We start from the raw sequence: 25942 nt of genomic DNA, 5'->3' as shown, positions 1-25942 counted from the left end.
TGCATTGGCTTTTCAAACGTTTTCAAGTGTTTTTACAAGTGTTTCAAACGTATGTTGCAAGTATTTCAATTATTTTTGAACGTATGTTGCAAATGTTTCATTTGGATGTTTTAAAAGTAGATCGGGTATTGCATCTCCCTCCTCACCTTCTGCTACCTCGCCTCGGTGCCTCCTCCTCTTCTCGATACTGGTGGTGTTCGGGTGACATGGGCCAGTGTGAGGACGGGCGGCATGGGTGGGGCGAGTCATTCGAGCAGCGTAGAATTCGAGCGGGTGGGGCGTGCCGAACAAAGCAGGCACGGGACGCGGGGAGCAACGTCCGGACGCGGGCCTAGGGCCGGAGGGCGCTAGCCTTTCCCTTTTTAAAATCTTGCCAACCTTTAGTCGAATCTTTGACTTCTAGTTCAAGAAAACACTATTTCTTGAATTAAAGTAATAAATTATATGGTAGAAATGTTGTTTGATGTAATGATGCTAGTAGCATATTGTGTTTTGTGTGTGCCCGAAAGTTTTCAAATGTGTTTAGGCACAGTGTAGTTTCTTCTCACAAATTTTCTAGACCTTCTGGCATTTAAATATTTTTAAGGAAAACTATAGATTTTGGATGCTCTAATTTTTTCTTATGTGATCTAAAAATTTTGGGCCTATTCGGAAGCATTTTTTTTTGCAGCATTTTGCTGCTATGGCTACTACAGCCCACTTTCACAGGTTACTACTATACTATTACTGTTGCAAAATAGTGCAGTCGAACACAATCTTTATCTAGGTTCGTCATGTTCTAATTTATCTATGAGATTTTGTCTAAATTTTTGGAAGCTTTGATTTTCTTCATGGTTTAAATACCAATTTTGGATTTTTCTAATTTTTTTAACATGAAATTAAATTTGTTTTGGAATAGAAATCCTAACCCTAACCTCCCATGACCTAAACTCTACACATATATAAATAATACATGCCGATAATGGCTCTGTTCACTTGTCTTATGAGCCGTACTATTTCAGCGAACGAACATTATTTTTCTCTCCCAATAAATCAGTGAACAGTACTTTCAGCCGTGACTTTTCAGCAAAACGAACAAAGCTAATATCTTGAAAATCCTTGTTGTAGATCTAAAATCCAAATCTCGAGTTGTCACTCATAGCTATGTAGATCTAAAGTCAAAGTTTGGAAAATTCCGCTCAACCTTACATGTAGATACACTAGTGACATTCGTACACGATGATGATAATCGTATATGCAGACCTAACACATTTAGGTGGTGCCTTTAAAAGGTCAACTCAAACATCTATGATTTAAAAAGTCAACTCAAACATCTATGATTAGAGTACTTCTGAGAGATATTTTATATCCTGCTTAATTTAATTTATAGAAATAGAGATTTTAGTGAAAATACCCTCAAACAGTCTATTTAATTGAATCTCTAAATATAGACATATTCTATTTCAAATTTCTTGCTAACCTAAGATATAGAGCGATGATGTCTCTTTAGAGTGCGCATAAAATATACTTCATCCGTTTCAAATTATAAGACGTTTTAGTTTTTCTATATATATATCTTTTGCTATACACTATATGTAGATACATACATGATAAAAATGATATATCTATAAAAGTAAAAACATCTTATGATTTAAAACAGAGGAAGTAGAAAAAGCAATTTGAGTATACAAAGATACACAAAATGTTTTCTATTTAAATGACTTTCCAAACGCCGAATGCCCTTACCTCGCTGTAACGTGCTGGGCCTTTCATTCCAGGGCCAACAGGTGGGCCGTTTATTTCGCTCTAGAAGTCCGTCTCGGTCTCGGCCCAATAACGCACGAATCCAAAAGCCAGCGCCATTTTCACGCGAGCCGGACGCAACGGACTTGTATCAACTGCCGCTGCGAAACCCCCGCCTCGGGTCCGACGCCGTCCTACCCTACTTCCCCATCCCCCTCCTCCCTCCCCCTGGCTCTTGCTCGTCCGCGCCCCTCTCCGCCCGTTGGCCTCTCACTCGCCGAACCCTAAGCCCCCGCCCACCTTTACGCGGACTTTCTCGCCGGCGGTTGTGCCGGGATCCGGCTTTGGGCCCCGTGGTTCGATGCGCCGCCGCCTCCTCCTGGCCACAAAGGTGTTTCCTCGCGGGTTTTTCGCGCTCCGGAAGTTGCGAGATTCGGCGAGAAAGGTCAGATTCGGCGGCCTGCTTCGAGCTACAGGTTCGTTGGGCTTGAGGTGTGCGGTCGATGGCTATCCCTTTCGGTTACTCTTGCGAGATTCCTGATCGGAGGTTTCCGTGCGTGCGTACGTGCAGTGTGTTCGCGGGTGGATCTGCATTGGGAAGTCGGGGATTCGCGTGACGGAGACGACGTCCTCTGTGGTGGCTCCGGTTTGCTCCTCGGTTCTAGATCTGGAAGGTATACACCCCCGAACTTCTTTTTTCTTTCCTTCTGACGAAAGTGTGTTTTAAGGCCATCTTAGCTATTCGTTCCTTTCATCCAAACAGCAACTTTACTCTCATACGTTGCTGCTGTATGCTTACTCTGAACTGCAGTGTGGTTTCAGTGATTTCTCTCAAGGGTGTAATGTCAGAAAAGGGTCGCTTTGCACCATTTTTTTTTCGAGGAAGAAACAGGAAGGGTGAAAGCCCCTACTGCAGATTAATTAATAAATGAAAGTTGTACAACAATAAACCATCTGTTTTCTTTATAGACTTCTGTTGATATTATATTAACAGTATCCATTTTTGTTGTTTGGGCTAGTTCATGCTAATGATTCTTCTGTATACAAATGCACCTTGGATCTCCTTGTCTACTCTGTTTGCTTTTCGTTACAACTGAATCACAGTAGGGGTATCAGCAATACTTCCTACATGTGTAATTCTAGGAGAGGCCAAGAGGGCGACAGCTATTACCATCTATTTCTCTACGGGTTTATTCTGACATTTGCGCATTAGGGGTGTTCTTTGTTTTGGTTACATGTGGTTGTCTTATGCTGAAAGTGTGATTAAAAGTGCAGCTTCTCATCTCGTTGCTTGCTTTGTCTGTCTTTCATTAGGACTGTGGGTGATCTGCCGCCTCCAGCAGCCTGAGGTGTATTGGAAAGCGACCTTCTTTCCCAGACATTGTCACCACAACGATAACCGGACATGCAGGCTCTTGTGATTATCCCGGAGCAGCGCAACCACCATCACCGCCACCCTGGTGCCCGTAGCAAGTCATCAGGTCCACACTTTTCATCACCGCCTACCTCTCGCGGCTTCCGTGGAATGAACTGCCGGTCATTCCACTCTGGTGGCTGCGTTGGTGTTCTCCCTTCCCCACCACCTCCTCCTGCCCGCACCTACTCATCCCCAGAGCCCAAGACACCCAAGCAGCAGCCACGCCATGGTGGCAAGCGAAGCCGGCCCATTTCCATAAGCCCCTCCACATCTCCTCCCACCCATTCTGAGCTGTGGGCGGGCCCAGCATTCTCCAACTCACCACCACCCAGTTCGCTGCCCATCCCCAAATTTTCCCTCCGCCAGAAGCGCAGCATCTCTCTCGAGCTGCCACCAGTTGAGCGCTCTGTTGATGTGGAGGTCAGACTGCATGCTAAATCAGCACCTTCATCCCCGGTTGAGGGATCTGGGTATGACTTCTTCAATGATGATGCAATTGCTAGTGCTATAGCAACGGAAAATCTGAGGAGGATTCTCCAGTTGGATATCGCTGATCATTGAATAATGGGAGGATGGATGGGTGGTTCTTGTGTACATAGGTTATCTTTCACTGACAGCTTTCTACTTGCATTGGTAGTTTATAGGGTAATGATGATAGATACTTGGTGGTTATAAGATATGGTCAGGATCGTGGTGGAGGTGTAGCTTGTAGCCTTGTAGGTGAAGCTACTTCAGAAGCTTAGACAGTTGAAGTTGATACTGCCCTGTTGATAGTATTCACCTATATTTCCTTCATCTCTTAGGTGTAGGGTTTAAACCTCTTAAAACAGCATCATTTGCATCCATATTACCTGTTCTGAACTGACGATGACACTCTGCCATAGCAGCAGCCTCATTTTCTGCTGCAGTTGGTTCATATATGGTAGAATAACATTTGTCCTGGCCCCAAACCAGATGTCAAATATTTGTAGGGTACCTGCATCTTGCATATCCTTGCATACTTATTTCCTTCTGTTCTCTAGCCAACTGGCTCTAGATATCCTTGCTTCCTGGTGCTCTGCAAAGAACACCATTATCTCCTCACCAGCTCTTCTGGTTTTTGGTAAGGAAGAAGCTGAGTGGAAGATGGAAGAAATTATGTTCTCTTCCTCTTGTTCCAATACTAACTTCCCCATCCAGCCCCTTTGTTGCATATCTGGCATATACCATATATCTGTTGCATCTACATGCATTTATGTTCATCTAGTGCCCCTGCATTGCATCTAGTGCCCTTGTCAGTTAGCATGCTCATTCATTCCCACTTCAAGTTCACAAACCAGTTTGAGGGTTCTGATTTTCTTGAAGCATCGAAAGATTCTTAGAGTCAGATTCTGGAGCAACCCAGATGAGGTAACTCTTGCTTATATTTTTGCAGCTGTTTTGGTGAATGCTGATTCGACCATCGGATACTGATGTTTGATTTGTGTCTTGATGCAGGTTTGGTTGTGTTGCGCAATGTTCAACCTGTTCTGCAGTTACATGATGCCCAAAGCTCCTGCTGGTGTTATATGCTTTTGGTAGCCCTGTAGTTTTAGCACTAGCAGTGAAGCAGCAGTATCAGAAGTTCTGGATCTAGACTATTTAGTTGTCTTGTGTGCTGGTGTTATCAGCAGATGGTATTATGTTGTGTCAGTTTAATGTGATAATGGTTCTATGCTGTGAGCTAGTTCATGATTGTTAGAACCAGAAACTATGTTGCTTAGAGCCAATATTTTGTTTTAGCATCCTCTGGGCGTATCATGTTTCAGGCTCGCTATCTCAGGTCAGTCCCGTTGAGGTTTATTTTGATTGTTAGTTCGTCGGTTGAGTTTTGTCTCTGCGTTTCCGAAGAAAGACTCGAGAGGCGGTGATTTCTGTTGTGGATGGATGGTCAATCACATAATCACATACTAAAATCGAGTGATGTATTCCTTGACCATGCTATTATACTTAACGTCAAAAGGTTAAACGTACGTTGCCGATGTGTAACTAGAGATTGTAGCAGTCACTATTGCGATAACGCGTTTGGTTGTGTCGTTCCCTTCGGCTCAGCTCGTGTGTGCTAAATCCATTGATCGCTACTGTCAAAACTCAGCTCGTGTGTGTCACTATTTGGCAGCATGGTTACATGAAATTGAAGGACTTGCGGGAGTGGGGTCACAAGTCACAACACGCGGGTGTCATGTAATGCATGGCTTCGTTGTGGTAACATGTGCGATCCTTGCATTGCAGGCTTTCCAAAGGAGTTTGAAGGATTTTTACAGCCTACATACGGCCACGCAAGAGCAACGCAGGCGCAAACAGGTATGCAATGAGGTACTGCTGTGGTACCGAGTACTGACCACTGTTCCATATGGATCTGGAATAATTTTGGTACCATGTATGTCAGTACCAGGATGAGCGAGCCTTCATCATCGCATCCAACAAAGCATTCACAGATGTCTTTCTTGACGAATAAATTACGTACGATCTATGTCAACCATGCATTCTACAGTATGGGTCGTCAGAAATTAGCATATGAGACGATGCAATGCAGGACCTTAATATATATGGTCAGCCTCTTGGCTCCATTGCCCTAGTGCCTCTCGCATATGATCGAGGGGAGAATCTTGCACAAATTAAAGCAAGCTGAGCGATACATTATCCAGTTGTTCCACAGGAAGGCAATGATTAAGCACGCCTCCTCCTCGTGGATTATATGCCTTAACTGGTACGGTGCCAGGTTATTGCACACCTGATCGTGTCCTAGTCAGCATCTCTCTCCCTTGCCACAATTTCTTTTGCTGATTTGGAGCGAGCATCTTCATTTTCATGATTGCCGTTGGGCCTTGCATGCCCAGCGGAAACACAATTATGATCAGCACAACCGGGATTGTTGATGCTAGACAGGACAGGACGTAGTACTCCATGCTAGTAGTAAGAATCTACAACAGTTGATCCAAATCTGAAGTGTACATGACGTCTTTCTGTTCTTTTAAAGACATTTTTCTGTCTGTCAATACATTAATCTCCTCCGGAGGTAGATCCATTTGTCCTTGCGAGAGAGCAGCTCACAACACAAGACTGCAGCTTGAAAAGCTCTAACTGACTGAAGTTTGTGGTCTGAAAGTCGATTGGAAACTCTTTTTTTTGTGTGTGTGTGTGCATTTCATCCTTGATTCCTTGTGCACATGCACATAGAAATTCAGAAATGAAGAACAGTGATAGGGATAATGTCATTGGTTCTTTTTTGGGGGTTTAGTACTCTTCTGAAATGAGAGATTCTCCATTCTGATGATGAAGGGCCAGAAGATGCAACCAATGCGTGAACAGCAATATATAATGCAGAGAAAAAATAAATTCAATTCATGATATGACGAAGGGATTAATGATACATTGCAATTGCGGTTCAAGTTGTACCAAAACTTGAACGTACGCTAGCTCAAGATGGAACGAAGCCGCCTTCTTCTAGGCCTAAGAAGTAAGGCTTCACTTGGCTGGCACACCTCTACGTCCGTCCTGTCGGTAGAAGTGGTGAACCAAGCAGTGTGAATGGCACTGACCGGCAACTAGCTAGTACAGTGACAATGCAAGATTAAACTACGCAACCGATCCTAGGATTGTCAAGGATCACCGGCGCGCGCATGAATGCAGCTTTGCCTTGCCATTGCTGCAGATATCGATCGTCCAATGACTTTAATCAGCTTCCTCGCTCCTCCTCTATGTCATCATCATCATGACTCATGAGGCGGCGGAGGAGGCGGCGGCGGCGGTGGAGATGTCGCTGGACCGCCTGCGCAGCATCTGGCGCATGCCGTCGGCGACGCGGAACGCGGGTCCTTTCTTGCCGAACTTGGCGCAGAAGGACATGTGGTCCCTGAGTGCGCCCTCCAGGTCGCCTCGCTTCTTGGCGGCCACCTCGTCGCGCACCGCCTCGGAGCAGAGGCCGCAGAGCCAGCGGCCGCCGAAGCCCGCCTTGACGGCGGCGATGTACTCCCCGGTGCAGTCCTCGCGCAGGCCGCAGCACTCGCACTTGGCCGACTCCACCTCCATCAGCAGGATGATGCTGATGCAGCCGGCCGGGGGAACGGGGAGTAGGTGCTCTCTATCTGTCTCTCTCTCTCTCGCTCTCCCTGGCACGCACAACGCAACGGCAACCTGAAGAACGCTAGCTCGGTTTATATACACGAGGAACGAAGGATCGGAGCGCGCATCTATTTGCCAGTGTCGCCGTCGATTATTACGTACGCCTTGGAATTAGGCTCATGGAGCGTTAGTTGACTCTCTCTCTAACCAGAAGTCTAGTCTCTCTAATAACCAACAAGTCGCACCTCACCTAACCTAGCTTGTCTTGGCCTCCAACTGCACCCACTCATATGATGACAATGCAGCGACCGCGTCTCATACTGTGTGCTCGTGAACCAATTTTCATCTTGTCCAATTCCCAATTCTACAGTAAATTTCCTCTAGAGCTCCCTCCTTGACTTGTAGTTTCAGACGAGGTCTGGGTTGAGTAAGTTGCAGCTGCAGTCAGTCTAATTTGACAGGCCCACGGCCTGTCTAATTTGAATTCGAAATTTGCAGAGGTCGCCCGCTAGCTTTTAGGACATAATCCAAGTGGGTATAGCACTAAAGCCGGCCGCGGTCATCATATTGCCTGCATCTTTTACTGTTGTTGCCGCACAAAGCTTCAGCAAGAATCTTATTAGAATACAGAAGTGTGTTTTATCGTCATGGACCACCAGGCAAGGGATTGTTCTTTTCCCCTGCACTTTTCTCCTCCTTTCGGCTGTCTCAACTTCTTTTCTTTTCTTTTCTTTTCTTTTTCTTAACCTCCCTCTCAAGGCAACACCAGCTAGGTACATCAATTCCTGTCACTGTCCACCACAAACTTATTTCATCCTGCTCTTTGCTCTGGCAGTATCTCAACTGAAGACTGATGAGCAACATTGAACATGGTCAGTGGTCACTCCCTACTCTCTTCTCAATCATCCACCCAACTGATCGTTTTGGATCCTCCTACATGTCGTGTAGCTAGCTGATGACCAACAAGCAAGATGAGTTGAATATCATATACTACTAATCCTTCCCCGAACTAACCGCTGCGCCACTTTTGACGGTTCTATATAGGCAGGCATGAACCCCGGATTATGGCCTGATGCTCCCAACTGCTCCAGCTTCTACCAGTCCGATAATCTTGATAACAATTGATCGGAATCGATCAGAGAGGGACCAGCTTGTTTGCTAGTGCCCCATGCATTAGCAATTTAGCATTGATCCCCAGATTAACACTGGGCCCTACCATCCGTGCCAAGTGCCTGCCGCTGCCGCACCACATAATTTTATCATGGGGGCTCTCTCGTTTATTGGCCGCCTCTAAAGTTGTTGCTGCCGGCTAGGATTTCTCATTTCTATAGTTGCATTTGATGCGCAAGCATTCCTCCACGTCAGCGGAGTTAGGGCAGTTCAGTTTTGTATATAGATATAGCCAGCCCAGCTGCTGCACTACCATACAGCTAGGGCCGCTCAGGTTAACTGGAGTGATTGGATGGATTAGAGCACTGATTGGGTTGTCCGTTGTGTTATGATTGTACAATGAGGAAGAAGTACAGTACAACAGAAAGAACTCGACCTACTGTTTTCTTTCCGTTTGGTTCTTCTTTAATTTGCCAGATTTAGGGTGGCATGCAGTTGCTAGCACTAGGATGAACAAGAACAAAGTGTATGCGAAAGCATTGTTTAAGCATAAATCTAGAACAAAACAATGAATTAAGATCACTGTAATAAGCTTAACAAAGTTTAGATTCACCAGATGCAACTAAAGAGGTGCCAACTTGGAGGCTCCTCTCCTCCTGAAAGTCCCTGCTGAAAATCAACAAAGCGCGTGTTTAGTTCGGTGAATTTAGGAACTTGGGCTATTGTAGCACTTTCGTTTTTATTTGGCAATTAGTGTTCAATCATGGACTAATTAGGTTCAAAATGTTCGTCTCGTAATTTTCAACCAAACTGTGCAATTAGTTTTTTTTTCGTCTACATTTAATGCTTCATGCACGTATCGTAAGATTTGGTGTGATAGGTACTGTAGCACTTTTTAAGAATTTAGGGTTGGAACTAAACACGCGCAAACACTGCCTGGTTTATTCTCTGCTCATTATGAATTAGTCCTGAGACCATGAGCAACTACCCCAATTATTCCCCACTCTGGGTGTTCTCATTGTCGTCGGCCCCACCACCATAAGAAAAGTAAGCTAGGCCTAGGGCAGGTTTCTAGTTTCCACTGGCTCTTGCTGTTTCCTCCCCTCCACATGAATGCCACATGCACTTGTCCTCCATACCACGTATGTTAATGGCATAGTTTTCTACACTCTCTCGACATGCATGTAGTTTTGCTGACATAATCTGTGCTACTACAGATTGGTATTTTTTTAAGTAACAATTAGTGAGTAGCATCTTGTCATAGTGACATTTGGCAAAGCATCAAAGTCGACATTGTTGATACATTAGCACTTTTGGATTTAATTTGATGTACAAATAAATAAAACATGAAGGCAAATGGACAAACTAGCATGATCACGTGACAGGACCATATTCTAGATATGTATATAATCGAACTACTCACAAATAGGAGTGCATCAAATACTCTCGATTGACACCATAAAAAAATACAGAACTATTTAAGGAAGACATGATTTGTGCTTATCAATCTTTTTTGAAGTAAAAACTTTGGGGGGGGGGGGGGGGGGGGGATTTTTACCTACGCGAATGGGGGATTCTAGATCGAGTTACAAATCTGGTGGTGAACACGCCAACACAACACAGATCATGGTTAAGGGTTCATCGTTAATGATGTTCTTTTTAGTGAACACTTCCGTTGACGCGTTTTTCATTAAGGTGAGAAATCGTTGACAACGGTCACCACCTTGCTAACGCAATCGTTAACGATATATTCCAGATGTAAGAAGAGGAGTTGAGAACAGATCCATCCACGAGGGAACAGTTCCTAAGCAACCATTCTTTCCAAGGAGCCGAATCACTCGAGAGAAGCTAAGGGATTGTTTGGGAGAGCACCAACTCTGAAAAATCAAATCTGGAGCATCAGATCCACTTTGGAGCAGCTCCACCATGAATCTAGGTCCAAAAACTGTTTGTAACAGCTCCATAGCTGATGGGTCGGCCCAACAATCAACCAAATATGGCCCAACAACGACCTATTTGCGGGCGCTCCTTTTCCCCTTTGTCTCACTAACACCTTGGGCCCGCACGTCAGGCTCTTCATCCTCTTCCAAGCAGAGCATCTAGAGCACACTAGTCCTTCGGGCGCGCCCATGCGCGCGGTCCACTGGCCACACGTATTTTTTTGGGGAAAAAAAGATATAACCAAAGTTGGATTGTATGTTGATTTGAGAAAAATCCGAGGAGGTTTTCGCAAAAAATGGTGAGAGGATTTGTGGAGCGCGGGTTGATTTTCGAAAAAGGTAAGGTTTTTTTTGCAAAAAACCCGGAGGACATCTGTGCTGGACTGCAGGTTGATTTCAAAATAATCCGAGGAGTTTTTTGCAAAATATCCTGAGAGGGACCCTGGACCGCGGGTTGATTTCCGAAAAGTTGAAGGGTTTTTTCGAAAAATGACCGCGGCTCGTCCTATCTGGGCCGTCCGCGCGGCCGATCGGACGGCCACGAAAAACGGACGACGTGGCATGCCGTGAGCCCAGCCTGGCCACACGCTTTCTTGTATTTAGATGCGCGGTGGCCTCGTTGGCTCATTGGGATTGGGTGGGGCCGGCGCGGCCAACCAGGGCAAGCACGTTGCGGGTGCCTCAGCAACTTTGGTGGTACAGTAGTACAAACATAAGCAGATGAGGTAAGAGCATATGTAGTGGATACTTTCTAGACTGCACTATGTATTTATTTCCTTCCTGATGAAAGGAAACAAGCCAAATGTTTTTTTCGCAAAGCAACAAAAAAGAAAAACAAGGCAAATGTTAAGATACGTATTTATTAGGCCAAAATAATTTCTAGACTGGGCCGGAATGCACTGCCCGACATAGGGCCTGGTGTGTTCTGATGTTAGAAGCCAGCAACTAGCATGGGCCTTTGGTGACTGCACCTAAAATCGTTACCGGTAGCAAAGACCGGTAACGATGGAGAACACAGGGCGGGGCTGATTGCCACTCACCCACCCTAGTGCTATCTGAGACCTGCTTAGCCAACACATGAGCTACGGTGGTTACAGGATCTATTAGCATACACCAAAGAGAAAGCAAGAAAAACAGCACTATGATCTCTGATCTCTCTGATGATTGGCGCAATGCACGATCTTTGGTTATCTCCCATCTTCCATAAATTCACTAGCTCCTGGCTATCTGTTTCAATCTTCAGTTTTTGGACGCCCAAATCCGCAGCAAGTGCCACACCATTCCTGCAAGCTAGAGCCTCCACTGACAAAGGGTCTAGGCAGTGTGAGTACCACTTCGCTCTTCCAGCTTCAAAGCTACCGGCATCATTTCGAAGAACGGCACCAGTCGCTCCCTGTCCGCTCTCTGAATAAAACGCCCCATCAACATTGCATTTGATCCACCACTCATCTGGTGGTTGCCACCGTTCTTTGACTGCATTCGCGGCCTTCTGCACAGGCGCCTTGGTGATCTGCCAGAGGTCATGGGCGGTATCAATCGCCCATTGCACAGCCTTGCGCAGCGGCAGCTGATCTTCCCCGTGCCGTTGTCTATTTCTTTGAGTCCATAACGAGTACATTCCAATTACGAAGATGCTTCGATCCTTTGCAGAACAAGCATCATCACATAACAAGTCGCTGGCCCAAGTCTGGTCGTGTAGCCGGGGTAGCTTCACGCCCGTCAGAGATTTTGCCTCGCGCCAAAACAACCTGGCAGCGGAACAATCCATGAGTGTGTGCTTGATTGTTTCCCTTTCTGAACCACACCGCTCACAGAAGCCACATACAAAACAACTTTAGCCCATTGTTGTTGTAAGATATCCGATTGTTGCATTTTGTGCCCATCTCCATGCTGATACATCTTCCCTCTCTCTTGTTACTTAATTGTCTAGAGTTAGTGAAAAAGTAAAACTATATGTAATAGTGTAATACTGTGCATCAAATTTAGAAGTAGCCTTAGAGCATCTTTACTATGGCCTTTATCCTATTTTAGGGGTTAGTGAAAAAAAAAAACACTCTAGCAAGATCCTTGCTCATACTCCTAGAAGTCGGAGTTTCTCAAATTCTCTCCACAAACCCTTATTCCTGTGAGGCTCTAAAGAAGTCCCCTACTTTTCTGTTTCCCACCGTACCTCTCTTGTTTTAAGGAGCATGTGGTGAAAATCTCTTAGAATTAGTAGTTAGGAAATATTTTTTATTAATTATTCGAAAAGTCATTATAATTTTGAGAGATTAGTTCCTCAACACACATAGTGAGCGATTTCACCATACAACACTACGGTTCAAATGCTTCCAAAGCCGGTCTAGAGGTGGGACAATGGGGTGGCCACTCCAGCCCTGATACAAAGGGCCCCTCTCAAGTATGTAATATGTAGTGCTAGAACTTCACGTATGACCCAAAGGCCTAAGAACTTAAATGGGCATCGAGACACATCATCTGTTAACACCGTCTGATCGAGGCACCCCGTATGAAACAAGTTGCAACACCTCACCTTTCCGATAATCCAACTGTGCCATGACTCACCGATCACCATGATATGTCGATAGCTGACACCGTAAGGCGTTACTCCGTTCAAACAAGTGACAGGGCAATAATAGGCTGCCAATGCACACAAGGCTGAAATAAGCACCGTAGATTTTCTTTCACTTACTCTCATTTCTAAATTCTTAATTGAGAATTCATCTATTAGCGAACATGCGAATAGGCTGCACAACCATACACAATTAAGTTGATCTAAATTATCCTTTCAAAAAAAAAGTTGATCTAAATTATGATTTTGTGAATTGTCTAACAGATCATTCTCTCTCTTAGCCAAAAAACTAACCCTCGGTCTAGTACTCTATATTAGTAACATTAATCACTACAAGTTGCGATCATAAGTGCTTAATATATCAAGAGTAAGTAAATTTCTCAACCTCCAAGTTTTATGTTAGTCTAATTTAATTTGCGACCCTGAACTTTGAGATCAGGTAGTAGGCACTCTCTAACTGTCAAAACCAGACCTCAAATTGGTCCTGTTGCTGGTTTAAAAGTTGATTTCCTATTTTCTAAAAATAATAAATTCTGGTTTGACCTCTAAATGCATAATTAGTTCATTTTAAATCAGAAAAATAAAAAATAGTACCAGATTTTTTCTAAGAATGTTATCTATCTGTTAGTGCTCTATTTAGAGTTATTTAACTCTTATTTGTATTAAATAAATAATGAGCAGACTATGAGCAATAGATCAATAGGAACAGAAATAAATTAGTTCAAAATAACTATATATAAATCATAAACATGTAATACGATTTTTAGAAAAAAATATCGGTACTAGTTTCATGTTTGTCTGATTTAAAATAAATTATTTACTAATATTTAGATAATAAACCATATTTTTGTTTTTATAGAATAGAAAACCAGCAATAGAAACATTTTTATCCTGTTTTGACATATGGAGAGCGTCTATTTCCCACTTTCGTAGTTTAAAGTTAAAAATTGAACTAGCGCGCAAATTGGAGGTTGAAAAATATACTTTACTGTTACATCAAAGGCCTTTGAGTTTTATTTTCGCTCTAGCACCAAAAAAACTTAGGATCGGATTGAACGACTAGTCAGATATTTGCAATTTCCATGTCATTCAACGCTGAGGATTACGGTCCGCGCTGAAAACAATTCATTTCGGTTTTTGATATTTTCCTGATGCATTTTAGGGTTCCAAAAACATCTTGTTCCATGTGGCAGTAGTATATATAATGTATATAGGTCCGTAGTAAAGCAAGTAGCTAGATGCAGCCCTGCTTTATCTCGACATAGATGAGACAATGATAGCTCATTCATTTGCTTTCATAAAACAAAGGCGATTTACACTACTAGAGAACAGACTTTAGAACGATATCCCAATTTAGCATTAGCCTCGGTATTTTTTGTCCCCGGGACTAGAAGGCCTTTAGTCCCGGTTGGTGTCTTCAACCGAGACTAAAGGTCCCTGCCCAATGGCTAAACCGGGACTAAAAATCCTCCAACTTTTAGTCCCGGTTGGTAACACCTTTTAGTCCCGGTTGGTAACACCAACCCAAACTAAAGGTAGACCCTTTAGTCCCGGTTGGTAACACCAACCTAGACTAAAGGACCCTTTAGTCCCGGTTGGTAACACCAACCGGGGCTAAAGGTTCCCGGATGGGTTAGTTCAAAAGAAAAGCGTCCCATCCATTGTTAGATGTGTTGTGTAGGTGGGGTGGTAAGCTACGCGCGAGGCAGTCCATGAGGTCTTGGGTTCGAATCTCACAGGGCGCAGCGGTGGGAGACAGTAGAGCCAGTTCCCAACCGGGACTAAAGCTCATTTTCTGTAGTAGTGTTACTTTATTTTCCACTGTGCAGCATCTATGTACTACCGTGAACAGTAAAAGTAGAGCGCATGATGTACCATATCCACTGTCTAGCGTAAAGCATATACTGTCTGACCATATGAGTAGGTTACAAAATGTTCGCAGCTTCTAGTTGATGCAAATATGATGTGATATTCTCGTGTCGTGTGATCAGTGCACAAATAAATAACAAACACTGATCAAAACAAGGTGTACCTAATCCATCACCATCAGCTTCTAACTTGTAAGATACAGAATGAGCTAAGAATCAAGGTGTTTCACCACCAACATCTACTCTCCTCACTATCTTATTGGAATCTATTTATGAGACGAAGAAAACACTCCATTTGTAGCTTTTAGTGCACGAGCATGTTGTCATCTTGATTCCTGTACTGCAGAGCCCAAACACACCAACTCTATCACACTCAATCAGATGTTCCTAGGTAGAATCCGTGTGCTGTCCACTGCTAATTGATCCTCCTTACAAGAGTAATCTGAAGTTTGAAGCATTGTAATTTCAAGGACATGCAGAAATCATGAGATACCAAGAGCCTGCACATCTTTGTTCTTGTATGCATGAGAATATAATAGAATTGGTAGAATTATTGGTTCATTACTAAACCATGAGGGTGGATTATATATGAATACATTAGATATAGGACAACTAGCCTCCATTAGAGATAAGGCAAGTCGAGATTATAAATGACGATCCTAATCAACTATACCTAGAGATATTCTAATATATTCTAACACCCTTCAGCAGTCACAGTGGGAGCAACGTAGACCGTGAGACTAGAGAAAAGAAGTTGAAGGTTGTAACTTGATGAGCTAACATGAATTCCTACCGTCATAATGATCAATGCGTCGTGGATGTTGTGGCTGAATGGAAGCCAATGAGGTTGTTCAAGAAAGACGGTAGTCCTTTGTGCCGATGTTGAGATAGTCAAGTGTGAGGACAGGTAGTCATGGTTTAGGATGTTGTGTGTAGCATATTGTGGTCGATATAGTTGTCGAGGTTGCCAAAGTCAATACAGCCACATATGAAGCGATGAGCGCATGAGGAGGCACCATGACAAGGATGGTACATAGGAGAAGATGCCATAGACAAAGATAGCAACGCATTGAGGTAGTCATTGAGCGAGAAAGTTGATGCCTAGGGCGACACAATCGAGCCACCATGGATGAAGCGTGAACTAGGTTTGCCATGCTTTGCAAACACGTCGGGAACGAAGGCACACACTAGTGCTGCCAATATCGGATCTACTAGAGAGAGAGAGATCCCTAACCATGTGTTTGTGTTTGAGGACTAACAAAGAAGGCCTCTATGATGATTGCAGTGCATAGAACGATGAGGGTAGAAGATGATGATGTAGCCCACAATTGTTGGGGTAGACGAAATAGATAGGAGGAGAGTAGGAGACAACAAAAGGCCAGATAGGAGGTTGTGTTGGATGAAGCGAGGAGGTAGATCTAGATGATATGGTGAAAGCCCAATGATCCAATAATGCGGTAGTGGTTCTAAGGCAAAGAATGCAAATAGCTTGACGAAGACCATGCACACCATGCGTGCAACAATGTAGTTGAGGACATAGTCAACTCGGTGAAGATGCAACAACAAAGAAGACCACTTGTGGTGATGCAGTGGTGCAGCAAGGCAATGCAGTAGCAATGTCCTGTTGCTCAGAGAGGAGGCACACAAATGCAATACTCACAGACAAACTTCATGGGAACCTATGGAGGCGCACACAAACTATTGATCAGACCGGTTGCGCACAAGATCGAAGATGACGACCACAAGGCTGTGGTGGAGGCCTATTGGTCATACCGGTTTCATGCGAGATCAGAGATGATGACCGCAAGGTCATGGTGAAGGCACCCTCTGATAAACGACGCAAAAGACAAACACACGATGAAGACGTGTGGATGAAATGAAGAGGCAACAACAGTCGAGGGAATTCCCTGGAGGTCCGCGAACTTGGCCATGCCGCACGAGATAATACAAGGACCAAACTGGTGTTGTCGATGCTGACTTCAAAGTAGAGGTGAATGAATATAATGGGAGGTGGGTGACACAATTCGATTTTAGATCAGAAATATAAAATAAACACTAATCAATCAATCAGTGAGAGAAAATCCCTATCAATGATCAGAAAAGAATTCTCTACAGTGACCAAGCAACGTGATTGGTGACATGAGCCCTAGGTATGTGCTGCGCTACCTTGGTGGGTGATCTCCCTAGGAGCACGAGTAGAAGCAAAACCTTTAGAATTTGTGGCATAGGATCTAAACATAAACTCATGATACCATGTAGGAAAATAGAACTGGTGGAATTGTTGATCCATTGTTAAGTCTCATGGGCATATTATATTAGAGATATATACACTGCCTAAAGGACAAGTAGCCTCCATTATATTAGAGATAAGGTAAGCCGGGATAACAAATTTTTCTAAACGTATCACATCTATAGATATCCCAATACATTATAACGATTACGAAGGAAATCTAGCTGTAAAATGACCACACCAGAAACGATTGTGTTGTTATATATATGCATGGCTCCAAATTCATTTTGAGGCTGCAATATTTAATTTATGTTTTGGCTTCACCCGAGTATTTTTTTGGCCTCATATGATTTATTATCTACCACTTGCAACCACTTTGGGCCAGCAGGAATCAGATAGTCCCGAAGGATCAATCCTCTTTGAAAGCAGTGACAACATTATATCAGACATCAGTGGGGGTTTGTCAAATTGCCTCCAAAGGTTGGTCAGTGGGCTCAAATCCCGTCCCCTTTCTTGGGTTGTGATTGCGCCTTCCAATCCAAGGCTCGTCCTAGCTAGGTTCCTACTAATCCAAAGTCACTGCATCCTGATCCACACACACTTTCTATGCACAAGCACCAATTATTAGCACAGACTTTGATCGTTGTGCAGCCTTAGTTAACCAGCTGATGGGCCCTGCGTTTCATGCTGAAGATGTTACTGGCATAACCACTGGTACTCGTACCATAACCACTTGTCCGTTGTCACCATTATATTAGGGCTAATGGCTGTTACTGGCAGAAGCTAGCTGCTTTTTCTCAGATGATAACAAAGAGTCAAGCATGGCCTTGCTGCGCGACACCGGGCCCGCCGATAACTTTGTTTAACTGGTTGTCAAGTGTAATTGTCCATCGAGGTGATAGGTTGGCATCCAGGCATTGAAACTGAGGGAGAGGACATGATTGCACATTCTGTTCTAGTTTCATCATTATATTTCTAAGATGCAGATGCAGTGTCAAGCTCCTCCTCTGTGAGCATACATGTGGTGAACTTCAAGTGCAAGCCTTGCTTTTGACAGTGAAATAAAGTTAGCGACTATTTTGCACCATTTGAACGCGTACAGAACCAGGTATAATAACCCGGCCTCTTTTGTAAAACAAAAGCTGCTATTTGTTCCCTGAACTAACTTGTCAAAGGAAAAGTTGTTGAAATTTGATTGCTGCAGAGACAAAAGAAAGAGGAGAATACGCTCTCAGCCATTTGTACTAAACTAGAGTACTGTCCATCATCAAGCACACAGGCACACATAGTAATAGTAAGATGCAGACCACAAGACAGTGAAAGGCTGGCCATCACAAGGAGAGCGATCTCCAATGAGAGTTAGAGCATAAGATCAAGGGTCTGCTTGGTTAGCTATCAAAATTTGCCATGACAAAGATTTAACAAGCAAAAATTGTCAAAACTTGGACAAAATTATTTAGCATAGATTTAACATGCCAAATATGAGATGTTGATAAATTTTGGTAATACACCAAATGGCAGCCAAAATTTTGGTGAACTTGAGTTTTGGCAATCAAATTTTGGCTATCAACCAATCAGCCCCCAAACACAACCAGAATCTTCTAATTCTCCTAGTGATGTGGGCTTCTCCTAGTGTTTTAGCATTCAAAATTTAGTATAAACTTTTCCTACCAAATGTCTCCTAATAAGGATTCTCATGTGCTATAACTAATGATAGTGTTTATTTATTACTACTTAAAAACACTAGGAGAATTCCACCATTTTGGTAGGGAAAAGGCGAAAGCCTAACAACAAGGAGGGTGAGTTCCAAGGGGAATTGAGAATTGATACCAAAAGATGAAAGGCTTCAGAGGCATGAATGGAGTGATCATATCCCTTCAAGACATCATTGCTCTTGAGATCAAAGGAGAGTTAAGGCCGTGTCGTATGGGTCATCCACTGACTGTTTGGGCATGTGGTTTGGGGGTCACGGTGTAAGTAGGAACAGCACAAAGTTGGTGGTACCAGCAGTTCATGCTAATCATCTTCTCTTCTCTTCTCTTCTCTTTACCTTGACGGACCATGCATGAATTGATTGGTTTGGGCTACCATGACTGAATATATACCAACTAGTTGCAGACATGTATGCAATACTACTTGAAGAAGTCCTAAATAGCATTCCCTGTTTTGGTTTTTTATTATTTACATACATAGCTTATGCTATGCATTTAGATATATATTACGCCTAGATATAAAATAAAACACAATGTATTTAGAAAAATCAAAATATCTTATAATTTAGAACGGAGAGAATACAAGGGTATAGTGCAGTGGTTCGTAGACATTTTACCCAAAATGTTCATCTAGCTGTGGCAGAATTCCTTGCGTATATAACAAAAAAAAATAATGTATTGGCATTCCTTTTATGGGTAGAAATATTAAATTTTCATTTGTTTCTGTGGACATGCCCAGTTAGAAGCAAAACAGGGCATTTTAGATTTCAGAATGCTCTAATGGCAAAGCTTGAGACTACTAATTCCTGAGAGTTATTTCTTAATAAGTGGTCTTTTTTTTCTTTCGAAATTGTTGGTCGGGGTTCTTGGCTGCTTATTTGTTTCCTCCTCGGGGAATTAGAGGGCTATAAAACCCTCAGCCATTCGTTAAAAAGGATAACTCTCGGGGCTTTTTTTTAAAAAAAAATCAAAATACTCAGGAAATAGTGTAATATCATGCGATTGTTAGATAATCTACTGCTACCTTGTGTGAACATAGCAAGGGAAGGCGGCGCCGAAAGGCCCCCTGCTGTGATACTGTAGCCGATGCAGGTGCAGGCGCCACATGGCTCACCTGTAGCACTGTAGCCACATATAGAGGCCGACGCAGAGTCAGCCCTGTATGTTATCTAGTCACTGTTACAGCAGGACAGCTGTACTAAGACTAGATAGATAGAGTTGTATAAATAGACTACCATGACAACTCAGTAAAGAGAGTTCAGATTTGCCATCTCCCATACAGGGCTTCAGCCAACGCTGGTGTCTTGTACTGTGTGTGTATGTTCTGTTCTCCCTCTTCTTCAACCTCTAGCCATAGTGTGTGGGGACGGACAACGCTTGTTTGTGGTCGGCTTAGCTAGTTGTTGCTCAGCAATACTAGCGGGTGCTCGGCAAGACTGGTGAGTGGTCAACTCACCTGAGCCGGTGATCCTATGAGCCAACAAGTGGTATCGGAGCCGTATAAGCGCCGTCGTCAGACTAACCGTTGACGATGACGGGCGGTTCGAAAGTGGACCATAGTAGTGGCACTGCTGTGGCTGCCCAGCCACGACCGGAGGTCGTTGTCCGCATAGTGCGGGAGGTCAGCGGCACCAGTTGGCCGACGCTGACTTGCACCAACTATGGAGAGTGGTCGGTGACCATGAAGATCAAGCTCAGAGCCTGATGGCTCTGGAATGTTGTTGACAAGGGCACCAACAATGAGGAAGATGACATGTCAGCGTTGGAGGCTATCCTTCTCCAAGCTCGACGACGATGTTACCGGTACGGTGAAGTTTGGTGACGGCTCAAGTGTGGCAATCCAAGGGCATGGCACCATCATCTTTAGGTGCCAGAACGGGGAGCACCATGCGCTAATGGATGTATATTACATCCCCCAGTTGCGTTCCAGCATCATCAGCATTGGTAAGCTAGATGAGCGTGGTAGCGAGGTACTGAACAAGGACGGAGTCCTTAGGATCAGGGACCAGGAGTAGCGACTTCTCGCTAAGGTGAAGAGGTCCCAAAACCGGTTGTACCTGCTTGACCTGAAGGTAGAGCAGCCGGTGTGCCTGGCGGCAAGATATGGCATGCCCGGTTCGGACATCTCAGCCTCGACGCGCTTGATCGGCTAGAGAAGATGGTCCGAGGGCTACCCCACATCAAGCATTGAGGCAAGCTGTGTGACAGCTGCCTGGCCGGGAAGCAGAGAAGGCTACCATTTCCAAAGGTGGCCAAGTATCGTGCGAAGGACGCTCTCGAGCTCGTCCACGGCGACCTCTGCAGGCCGATCATGCCTGCTACAAACGGTGGTCGGCGGTACTTCCTCCTACTCGTGGATGATTGCAGTCGCTACATGTGGCTGCAACTCCTGACGAGCAAGGACAAAGCGGCGACGACGATCAAGAAGTTCAAGATGCGCGCGGAGGCCAAGAGCGGCAAGAAGCTCCGCGTGCTGAGGACTGATCACAGCGGCAAATTCACTTCGGTGGAGTTCACTGCGTACTGCGCGGATCAGGGTGTGGGGCGACACTACACCGCGCCTTACTTGCCACAACAGAATGGCATGGTGGAGAGGCGGAACCAGACAGTGGTCGGCATGGCTCGATCCATGATGAAGGCCAAAGGCATGCCAACAAGGTTCTAGGGTGAGGCGGTGACCACAGCAGTGTTCATCCTCAACCGCTCTCTAACCAAGGCCCTGACGGGCAAGACGCTGTTCGAAGCTTGATATGGGCGCAAGCCAAGCGTGTCCTTCCTCCGGACATTCTGCTGCATCGGCCACGTTAGGAAGACGAAGTCGAACCTCACCAAGCTGGAGGACAGGAGCACACCGATGGTGTTCCTAGGCTATGTGGAGGGTACCAAGGCGTACCAGCTCTATGACCCACGCGGAGACAAGGTGCTTGTCTTACACGACGTCGTGTTCGATGAGAAGGCGGCTTGGGATTGGAGCAGTCCGAGCACGGGGAAGCTGGCAGCTTCACCAACACCTTCATTGTCGAGCATCTGGTCATCCACGGTGGTGGAGACGTTGGGGAAGAGGTGCCGATCACTCTGGGAGGGGTGCCGAGCACTTCAGCGGTAGAGCCGAGCACTCCTGGGGCAATACTGAGCACTTCGGGAGGGATGCCAGCACTCCTAGAGGGATGCCGAGCACGCTAAGAGTGGTGCCAGGAGGTTCTGCAGTGGTGGTGACCACTATAGGACGGGTGCCGAGCACTCCCATGGCGGAGCCAAGATGTCTTGCAGTGGTGCCGACCACTCCAAGACTGAGGCTGAGCACTCCTACAGTATGGCCAAACACTACAGGAGTAATGACGAGCTGTCCAGAAGTAGTGCCAAGCACTGCAACCAGGGTGCCAAGCACACAAGGTGCTATGTCGAGCACTTCGGTAGAACAGGGAACTCCATCGATGACGATCGAGTTTGCCTCACCTCCAAGTGACATCACTGAGTTCATGGACGCCTACCACGAAGGTGAGCAGGTGCGGTTCCATAGGCTGGACAACATCGTCGGTGGCATAGGGTTCTTAGGCCTGGCTGGTAGGCTGCTTAATGACGTAGAGCTGCTACTCATCAGTGCTGAGGATCCACCCACGTTCGCGCTGGCCGAGCGCGATGGAAACTTGCGATGGGCGATGCTGGAGGAGATGAAGGCGATTGAGGAAAACAAGACTTGGCAGCTCATCGATCCACCTCTAGGATGGCGTCCGATCAGCCTGAAGTGGGTGTACAAGGTCAAACGGGACGAGCTCAGTGCCATTGTCAAGCACAAGGAACGCCTCATCACCCGAGGCTTTGTTCAGGGTGAAGGCATAGACTTCGAGGAGGTCTTTACGCCAGTAGTGTGCATGGAGTCGGTCCGTTTGCTACTAGCTTTGGTAGCAGCAAAGGACTAGCGCGTCCATCACTTGGATGTTAAATCGGCCTTTCTCAACGGCGAACTAGTGGAGACAGTCTTCATCAGGCAACCTCTAGGTTTCGCTGTCAAGGTAGAGGAGCATAGGGTGCTCCAACTGTGTAAGGCGCTCTACGGGCTACGGCAGGCCCCACGAGCATGGAACGCCAAACTTGATGCCACGCTGGGTGAGCTTGGGTTTTAGAGGTGCGAAACCAAGCATGCGCTCTACACGTGGCGATGGGGGAAGGAGGAGCTCGTCGTCGGTGTGTATGTGGATGACTTGATCATCACTGGCGCGTGCATGGAGGATATCAATAGCTTCAAGCATGAGATGACAGCTCGTTTTTGAATGAGCAATATCGGCGCACTCTCCTACTACCTCGGCATCGAGGTGAGACAGGGGAAGGAGGAACTCATGCTCGGTCAGAGCACGTATGCCTCCAAGCTATTGGAGTAGAGCGGCATGGTTGAGTGCAAGCCATGTGTGACTCCGATGGAGGAGCGGCTAAAGCTGACGAAGGGCAGCACCGCTGCGAAGGTGGATGCAACACTCTACCGGAGCATCATCGGCGGTCTACGCTACCTAGTCCACACGAGGCCGAACATTGCGTTCACCGTGGGATACGTCAGTCGCTTCATGGAGGATCCTAGAGAGGATCACTGGGCTATGGTGAAGCAGCTACTACGCTATGTCAAGAGGACGGTGGATCATGGGATCATCTTCCCAAAGACTGGCAGGAATAGGCTGCAGCTCACTATGTCCAGTGATGCAGACATGGCGGGGGACATCGACGGATGACGGAGCACCTCTGGCGTGCTCGTCTTCCTCGGGTCGACTCCAATTTCATGGTTGTCGCTGAAATAGAAGGTGGTGGCACTATCTACATGCGAGGCAGAGTACGTAGCGGCGGCCACAGTGGCGTGCCAAGTTGTGTGGCTGCGTCGGCTGTTAGGTGAGCTGACTGGCATGGAAGCTCACCCACTAGCACTGATGGTGGACAACCAGCCTGCCATCACCCTCACGAAGAATCTGGTTCTGCACGACCGGAGCAAACACATCGACGTGAAGTTCCATTTCCTCAGGGACTGTCGATGGAGGGCAGATCGTCATCGAGTTCGTCGAAACTGGTCGGCAACTCACAGACGTTCTCACCAAGCCACTCGGACATCTTCGACTCACGGAGCTAAAGGAGATAATTGGCATGGAGGGGGTACAAGGGTTAGCAGTAGGATTAGGGGAAGATTGTTAGATAATCTACTGCTACCTTGTGTGAACACAGCAAGGGAAGGCGGTGCCGAAAGGCCCCCTGCTGTGATATTGTAGCTGCTGCAAGTGCAGACGCTGCACGGCTCACCTGCAGCACTGTAGCCACATGCAAAGGTCGGCGCAGAGTCAGCCTTGTATGTAATCTAGTCACTGTTGCAGTAGGGCAGCTGTACTAGGACTAGATAGATAGAGTTGTATAAATAGACTACCATAATAACTCAGTAAAGAGAGTTCAGATTTGCCATCTCCCATATAGGGCTTCGGTCAATGCTGGTGTCTTATACTATGTGTGTATGCTCTGTTCTTCCTCTTCTTCAACCTCTAGCCATAGTGTGTGGGGACAAACAATGCTTATTCATGGTCGGCTTAGCTAGTGGGTGCTCAGCAACACTAGCGGGTGCTCGACAAGACTGGTGAGTGGTCAACTCACCTGAGCCGGTGATCCTATGGGCCAACAGCATTAACCCCACATTGGTAATGAGGCCCACTTTCAGATGGTAGCAGCTAAGGACGGGGGACCCCTAGCACTATACAGTATATGTAGTATATCACTTTGATCTCAAGGTACATATAGATAGGTGGTGGTCAAAGTAGCCATCCAAAATTTTTAGAGAGAGGAGCACCCACAGGAACACAGATGGACCAGACCGATGCATTGCTTGGATCAGCATTTCAGTTCAGCCACTCCTTTAGACCTTTCTGATGTGGACCATCTGAATGCCTTAGTTCAGTTGTGTTAACTCTCATCAGTGCACACACTGTAGATCAAGAACACAAGAATTCTGATGCATGTCGATCTGATGGCCCTCCCATCAGCACTCCAATTGCAGAGAAGTGAATGAAGCCAATAATTGAGTCAAGAGACAAGTCAGGGAATAGTATATCTCAAATGTTTGCCTGACCTAAACACATGGTCAAAATATTGTGGGTCATTTTATTTCTCGACATTTATATTGACTGCTCTCTTCGTTCTAAGCTATACTCCCTCAGTCCTAGATTAAGAGTCGTTCTAGGACTCGGCACCCATACCAATACCAGAGACAAAAGTCTAGAATACCCCTACTATTCTCTTTCCTTCACACCTCTATTCCCCGTATCCAAAAGCCGACGGCTCTGGTTCCTCGGCCCCTCCTTGCTCGATGGAGGCGGCTCCATCAACTTTAATTTCCCTCTACGCCGACCACTCCATCTCTGACATTGGGCTATGTGCTCCGCTTTCGCTCGACGCCGGTCCACTTCATGTGCTCACAGGGCGGCGCTAGACGCCATGCATCATGCGCTCAGGGGCCGCTCGACGGCGGGCCACCTCCACTTGCACCGGATCCGCCTCGGCATAGGCCCTACAAAGGTAGTTGAAGGGGCCACCTATGCCTAGCAGAGGAAGGTGAGGAGGATGGGCTCCACCCCGGAGCGGTGCTGAGCACAGATGAGAAGAGGGGACTGCCTCCTAGGTGGTGACGATAGGCGTCGGTGGGGTGGCGCCAATGGGATGAAGGGGTAAGATGAAGGGGCGAGTGGTGTGGTGAGGACGAGAAAGACTAGGTGGAAGGGTGCCGAGTGGGGAGTGTGGTAGGCCTGCTGTCTTGGATTGGGGTAAAGGCAGTGGGACCCATGCGAAAGGTCCTAATATGGCTAGATGGGGTGAATAGCCTATTAAAAACTCTACAAAATCACTAGAGAAATTTGTTAGTACGCTAAATGGCGAAATGCAATTTTGCTCTAGCTCTACAAGGGTTGCAAACCACCTACCCAATAATTCTAGTTGCTATGATAACTAATTCACACACAAGCCTAGGTTGCTACATGCTAAGCTAGTGAGCTCTCAAAGGCTAACTAAAGAGCCTCACTAACCAAACTAACAAGCTCTCACAACTAGCTACACTAAAGAGCTTGACACTAGGCAAGAATGTAAAGAAAGCAATACAAGAGAGAGTAGGGTGATTATATCACTGTGGCAAGTGTGATGAACTAATCAATATGAATGTCAATCAATCACCGGGAGAAATCCAATCACAAGATGACACAAGATTTTTGTCCCGAGGTTCACGTGCTTGCCAACATGCTAGTCCCCGTTGTGTCGACCAACACTTGATGGTTTGGCA

General features: G+C 45.7%; 2 protein-coding genes across 2 annotated transcripts; one reads left to right on the top strand and one right to left on the bottom strand.

Annotated features, from left to right (window-relative positions):
* The first annotated feature begins 1934 nt into the window (after nt 1-1934).
* Nucleotides 1935-4902, top strand: LOC136539075 (uncharacterized). Its single transcript, XM_066531010.1, has 4 exons — nt 1935-2198; nt 2294-2396; nt 3037-4528; nt 4616-4902. The coding sequence occupies exon 3, from the start codon at nt 3128-3130 to the stop codon at nt 3698-3700; it is 573 nt and encodes a 190-aa protein (XP_066387107.1). The 5' UTR covers nt 1935-2198; nt 2294-2396; nt 3037-3127; the 3' UTR covers nt 3701-4528; nt 4616-4902.
* Nucleotides 4903-6485: 1583 nt separating this feature from the next.
* LOC136539074 (uncharacterized) lies at nt 6486-7265 on the bottom strand. The gene has a single exon (XM_066531009.1). It carries the CDS (start codon nt 7187-7189, stop codon nt 6878-6880), a length of 312 nt encoding a protein of 103 aa, XP_066387106.1. The 5' UTR covers nt 7190-7265; the 3' UTR covers nt 6486-6877.
* Nucleotides 7266-25942: the final 18677 nt, after the last annotated feature.

This window comes from Miscanthus floridulus, chromosome 2, assembly GCF_019320115.1.
Source record: "Miscanthus floridulus cultivar M001 chromosome 2, ASM1932011v1, whole genome shotgun sequence".
NCBI classification, from domain to species: Eukaryota; Viridiplantae; Streptophyta; class Magnoliopsida; order Poales; family Poaceae; genus Miscanthus; species Miscanthus floridulus.
Note: the sequence above shows the minus strand (reverse complement) of the source record. Positions and strands in the feature narration are given on the sequence as shown.

Excerpts from the sequence above, each read along its gene's own strand:
- LOC136539075 (XM_066531010.1), top strand. The coding sequence starts at position 3,128 with ATGCAGGCTCTTGTGATTATCCCGGAGCAGCGCAACCACCATCACCGC.
- LOC136539074 (XM_066531009.1), bottom strand. The coding sequence starts at position 7,189 with ATGGAGGTGGAGTCGGCCAAGTGCGAGTGCTGCGGCCTGCGCGAGGAC.